General features: G+C 39.6%; 1 protein-coding gene across 1 annotated transcript; it reads right to left on the bottom strand.

Moving 5' to 3' along the window:
- Nucleotides 1-6,168: 6,168 nt before the first annotated feature.
- Nucleotides 6,169-6,600, bottom strand: LOC131155895 (uncharacterized). The gene has a single exon (XM_058109344.1). The coding sequence runs from the start codon at nt 6,598-6,600 to the stop codon at nt 6,169-6,171; it is 432 nt and encodes a 143-aa protein (XP_057965327.1).

Below are 6,600 nucleotides of genomic sequence, written 5' to 3'. Positions count from 1 at the left end.
TTTACAGTTTTAAAGTTAAAAGTTTAATTTAACAGTTATAGTATATGATTATAAAATTTTACTGTTGTAATTGATGACAAAAGTTTAATGCAGAAATTTTTAAATTTATATTTATTCTAAAAGAAAATTTGAAGTTATAATATTAAATATTGTTTTACGAAATTTTTAAAAAGCTCATTTTGACCACACACTAATAATAATCTTATTTACTTACTGAGCGTCGTCTCACTCCAATCATATTTTTATTTCAAATAACTCAGAAGGGCATGTCGGAAATCAGGCTTAGCAAGAATGCGTGTAACGTCCCTCAATTTCTTAACATAAAATATCACATAATAAATAAAATGGTCAACCCGAACCCGTGGGTAGCGGGGACACCTGTCAAACACAGCGGAAAACCTAGTAGCAGTAAACATAAAATCTCAAACATCCAATCATAAAACATAATACCAGAGCTTTCTATAACATCAAAATACTGTTATGATATACAACCTCCAAAAGTCAAAATAACACTTGAATTAAATAACAAAAACTCCCGATCCTAGTTCAATGCTTACCCTTCTAGTAGGGAAGCTCCAATAACTTAACGGCAGCTCTAGCCCGCCGGTCTCACTGGATTTCCTGAAAATCAGTTAATGTTCGGGGGTGAGACACTTCTCAGTAAGGGAAAATAAACTAAATACAGCTGTGTGGCAACACGAATATTTATGCATTTATACGTATATAGTACATTTTATAATTCAATAAACATCATCATATCGTACTAGGTAAACATATATTTTCACATCTGTTAATAATTCATATCATACATAAAATCATTTGTTATAACTGTAGTACTGAAAACAAACACAGGATGAATAGCTAACTGGTGTCATGTATTACCCCCTATGACGGGTTGTGCAGCCCGAAGGTGGGACCCGACAATGGCTGGCCGACCACTGCCGAAATCAAATATGTCTGTAAGTACGATGAGCTCGCCACACCCTGGTCCGGACTGCCAGGTGGACGTCCATACTCTACTGAAAGCCACATCAACTATCCATCTCCCATCCCTCGTGGGACGGTAGCACTAATAAGGCCTCGTGCCAAAATTAACCTATAGCTATGGTACCGAGCTCCTGGTCTAAACTAAACTAACATCCTGGTTGTGAAAACATATAATACATGATCATATATAACATCATTACGACCTCGTGCCGAAAACATAGATACGGCCTCGCGCCGAAATCATACATATGACCTCGCGCCAAAATCATAGTAAATATGGCCTCGCGCCAATAATATAAATACGGCCTCGTGCCGATAGCATAAATATATGGCCTCGCGCCAAAAACATAAATACGGCCTTGTGCCGATAACATAAATATATGGCCTCGCGCCAAAATTGTTTCAGGTATATATATACTGAAAATACATCATTTATCACATAATCGTCAAAACCATCACAACATAACTCATATTTTCATAATACCTGAAATCATGCTTGGTTCGTAAAATCTTTCACATCATAATACATTTCACATAAAATAATATTCATGCCACACATATGCTGTTAAAAGTCATACTTCATACTCTAAAATCGTGAATTTCTTACATCTCATACATACATATACATTTTAATCATCATAGCAGTATTTTCCCAATCGTACATTTTATTCGTAATACACAATATAACATATGTTTTTCTGAAAATAAATTTACTCATAATTAATAATAATTTGTATAGAAAATTACTGCTTTAGTTTATTCCCTTACTTGACTATTGAGAAATTCCTTATGACCCAAAATTTCACGCTCTTGGCGCCCAAAATTTAATTCCTGCAATTTACATTTTTCCCCAGATTAATTAATCTATTTCTCCAAATAAATACTCATCTAACCTTCCTTAGGCTCCATATACCTCAAATTAACATTTAAACTATTATTTAACATCCCCACTTAATTTTCCAAATTTTACCTACGGGTTCCAAAATTACACCCGCAGCGCTCACCCGGGGCCTAAATTCCAGAAATCCTACTTCAGTCCCAAATGCTTAATATTTTAGCATTTCTAAATTAATGCTAACTAATTAAAAATAAGCCCCTTAATAATTGCCGCACCCCAAATTTGGGGTTTTAGCCCGACACTCCCACGAGAATTCCGTCCCACTAGACTTGTAGAGAATCATCCCTAGATTCTTGTGGTGGTGTCCGTTCATCAATTGGGCTTATATTTTGTAAGAAATTAAATAAAAAGGAAAAAATGGCTTACCCTAGGGAATATGCTTACGCCGCTCCTACCACCAATCCGCTCCGGTAGAAATGATGGCAGCGGCGAATGGAGTCTAGTGGTATTTTCGAATTTTCGATCGGGCGAAAATCCGTCACGAAATCGAGGAGGGAGGGAGAGAGAACGTGAGGAGAGAGAGAGATTACAGAGAGTTGTAGGACAAACAAAACAAATAAATAAATAAAGAAGAAGAAGAAGGAGAAGATAGAATATAAAAGAGGGGCGTGAATCATTTATATCAGAAGTCACCTGAAGCTTCTTTGAAGCTTCAGGTGATTTAATATCTATATATATATATATATATATAAAATAATAAATACATATTTAATTAATATTAATAATAATATATTTTATTTTAAAAAATAAAAATAAATTTTAATTATTTTTTTTCTTTTTCTTTTTCTTTTAAATCTGATTAATTAATTAATTAATTAATTTTTTTTTTTGGAAATCAATCCACTAATCTTTTATATCGCTTTTCGGGTTTTTACAATGCGGGTGGGGATTAGAAAAATAAAGATTGATTAGAAATATTAGTATGATTTCAGATATTTATGTTTGTGTAATTTTTCTTCTTTTGAAATAATGATTGTAATATGAATAATTAGCGTTCTGGTTTAATAATAATTAAGTTTATTTACTTCCGCTGTAAATCAATGGTAAAAAGTTAATATCTCAGACCCTTCGGGGTTGGGGTGTTACAGACACCAGCGACCATACAAAGCCTCATATGGTGCCATATCTATACTAGTCTAGTAACTATTATTATATGCAAACTCTACGAATGGTAGATATCAAATCCAACTTTGCCCGAAATCCAGCACACATGCCCATAGCATATCTTCTAGCGTTTGAATAGTCCTCTTGGATTGTCCATCTGTTCGCGAGTGAAACGATGTATTGAATGTGAGCTGCGATACCAAGGCATCCTACATACTCTTCCAGAAATAAGAGGTAAATCGTGGGTCTCAATATGAAATGATAGAAACAGGGATGTCGTGGACTCGTACAATCTCCTGCACATATAGCTCTACCAGCCTATTTATGGAATAACTAACTCTGATGGAAATAAAGTGTGCAGTCTTCGTCAGCTGATCCACTACAACCCAGATGGCGTTCTATCCATGCACCGCTGCAGGTAACCTTGATACAAAATCCATCGAGATATGCTCCCACTTCCACTTGGGAATGTCAAGTGGCTGAAGTGGTCCTGCTGGCCACTAGTGCTTTGCTTTGACCTGCTGACATGTCAGGAACTGCTCTACGAAACAGGCAATCTCTCTTTTCATGTTAGACCACTAAAAATATTCTCGCAGATTCCTATACATCTTCATACTCCCTAGATGTACTGTGTAAAGCGAACAATGTACCTCCTCTAGAATGACTCGCTTAATATCAGCGTCATTCGGTATGCAGATCCTGGTATGGAATCTCAATAACGCATCGCCTGAGATATTAAAATCCAGCTTTAAACCATTATGAACTCCTTCCATAACCTCTATTAGTTTTGCGTCCTCCTTCTGAGCTGCTTTGATTCTCTCCTACAAAGCTGGTTGAATAACTAACATGGCAATGAACGCTTGTGGATCCTTTTCCACCAACTCCACTCCCAACCTCTCCAAATCCATCATGATCAGATGCTGAATAATAACTGCTGAAACCGCCGCGTTCACTGACTTCCGACTTAATGCATCGGCTACCATATTAGCTTTTTCTGGGTAGTAACTAATGGTGCAATCGTAGTCTTTAATCAGTTCAAGCCATCTACGTTGCCTTATATTCAACTGCTTATGGGTGAAGAAGTACTTGAGGCTCTTATGATCCGTAAAGATCTCGCACCTTTCACCATATAGGTAGTGCCTCCAGATCTTTAATGCAAAAACAACAGCTGCTAGCTCTAAGTCATGCGCAGGGTAGTTCTTCTCATACTCTTTGAGTTGGCGAGAAGTATAAGCGATAACCTTTCCCCGTTGCATCAAGACATATCGAAGTCCCTTCTGGCATGCGTCACCATAAATCATATAACCATCATCCCTTGACGGAATGGTCAATACTGGAGCAGTGACTAAACGTTGCTTCAGCTCCTGAAAACTTTGGTCACACTCCCCAGTCCACTCAAACCTACTATTCTTCCTCGTAAGCTGTGTTAGAGGACTTGACAATTTAGAAAAGCCCTCGACGAACCGGCGATAATACCCAGCTAGACCCAAGAAACTTTGAACCTCATGTACGTTCCTTGGTCTTGCCCAATCAACTACCGCCTCTACCTTGCTCGGATCCACTGATGTTCCTTCCTTGGACACTACATGCCCTAGACATGCAACCTGTTCTAGTCAGAACTCGCATTTCTTCAATTTAGTGAATAGCTTCTTCTTCTTGAGTACTTGAAGAACCAATCTCATATGAGTCTCATACTCTGTTGGGCTCCTCAAATAGACCAGAATGTCATTGATGAACACCACCATGAACCTATCTAGGTACTTGTGGAACATTATGTTCATCAGGTTTATGAATGTGATAGGAGCATTCGTCAAGCCAAACGGCATAACCAAAAATTCATAATGGTTATACCAAGTTCGGAAAGCTGTCTTCGGCATGTCCTCCGATTTCACCTTCAGCTAGTGATACTCGGATCATAGATCGATCCTAGAGAGGATCTGTGTACCCTGCAACTGGTCAAATAGATCGTCAATTCTGGGTAATGGGTATTTATTCTTCACTATCACCTTATTAATCTCTCTGTAGTCAATGCACATCCTCATCGACCCATCCTTTTTCTTCATAAACAACACCGGTGCTCCCCAGGGTGAAACACTCGATCGGATGTAACCCTTATCTAGTAGCTCCTGTAGCTGCTCCTTTAATTCCCTCAGTTCTGCTAAAGTCATACGATATAGAGCTTTCAATATTGGTGCCATCCCTGGAGTCAACTCTATAGCGAACTCCACCTCATAATCAGGAGGCAATCCTGACAAGTCCTCTGGAAACACATCTGGGAACTCACTTACTACGGGAATCTCCTCTAGTTTACGTTCTTCTCTCAGAGTTTCTTTCACAACCGCCAGGTACCCCTGGCATCCCTTCAGAAGTAACCTCCTAGCCTGAATAACCGAAAGGATCCATGGCGTAAAACGCACACACGACCCTACGAACTTGAATTCCTACTCCTCGGGAGGCTTGAATACAACCTCTCTTTTATGGCAATCGATACTTGCATAACTGGCTGATAGTTAGTCCATCCCCAGAATGATATTGAAGCCATGCGTATCAAATATAATTAAGCTAACTGGTAATACTCTCCCTTGAATCTCTACCAAAAAATCCTAAATCACCTTACTACATACGACCACAGACTCTGACGGTGTAGCCACTGCTAGTTCAACATCTAATGGTTGTACCTCTAACCCACATAGCTTGACGAATCCCCGAGAAATAAAGGAATGCGTCACTCCTGAATCAAATAGTACAACAACTTTATTCAAAAGCATATAAATATTACCTATCACCATATCTTCGGCGTTCTCTACGTTGCCTGGAGTTAGGGAATACACCCTTTCTTGGGCTGTACCCCTTTAGTATCCACCACGTGGGGCCTGAGTACCTCCTCTATATAGTTTCTGTGGGGGTGCGTTGCTCCTTGGTATGTCACAATCCTACAACAGATGCCCTAGTTTACCACACCGAAAACAAACACCTGAACCCGACAAGCACTTTTCTGCATGTTGCTTTCCGCAAGTAGGACAAGCTGAGGAAGATGTGGTACCCTGAGATGTACCACCACCAGTCTCTCACCACTGGACTTTGCTACCACTATATCTCTTCCAAGTGCCCTACCTCGCACCTGAATAAGAACTGGGAGGTGCTGGATTCTTCTTCGAGATATGTACCACTGTATCTTCCTACAGGCTCTCCTCTGCCACCATGGCTTTATCCACTAGAGTAGCAAAGTTCTGAATCTGCAGGATCATTGTCTGCTTTCGGATCTCCTTATTTAGACCCCTCTCAAACTTCCAGGCCTTCCTTGCCTCATTTGGTATCGTAAAAGGAGCAAAACGTGCTAATTCCATAAGTCGGGAGGCACACTGCTCAACTATTAGCTGCCCCTGAGTCAGGATCATAAACTCCTCCATCTTTGCGTTCCTGACAGTGGCTGGAAAGTACCACTCAAAGAACACCTCTCTGAAGTGCCCCCATGTCATCGCCACCTGTACTGGCCTCTGATCCTCCAACATTCTCACTGATTCCCACCATCTCTCCAACTCGCCTGTCAACTTGAACGTCGTATAGAGCACCTTCTGCTCATCCGTGCAATGCAGAACAACCAAGATCAT

This window comes from Malania oleifera, chromosome 5 (genome assembly GCF_029873635.1).
Source record: "Malania oleifera isolate guangnan ecotype guangnan chromosome 5, ASM2987363v1, whole genome shotgun sequence".
Taxonomy (NCBI): Eukaryota; Viridiplantae; Streptophyta; class Magnoliopsida; order Santalales; family Ximeniaceae; genus Malania; species Malania oleifera.
The sequence above is the reverse complement of the archived record's forward strand: the minus strand, read 5'-3'. Positions and strand labels throughout refer to the sequence as shown.

Excerpts from the sequence above, each read along its gene's own strand:
- LOC131155895 (XM_058109344.1), bottom strand. The coding sequence starts at position 6,600 with ATGATCTTGGTTGTTCTGCATTGCACGGATGAGCAGAAGGTGCTCTAT.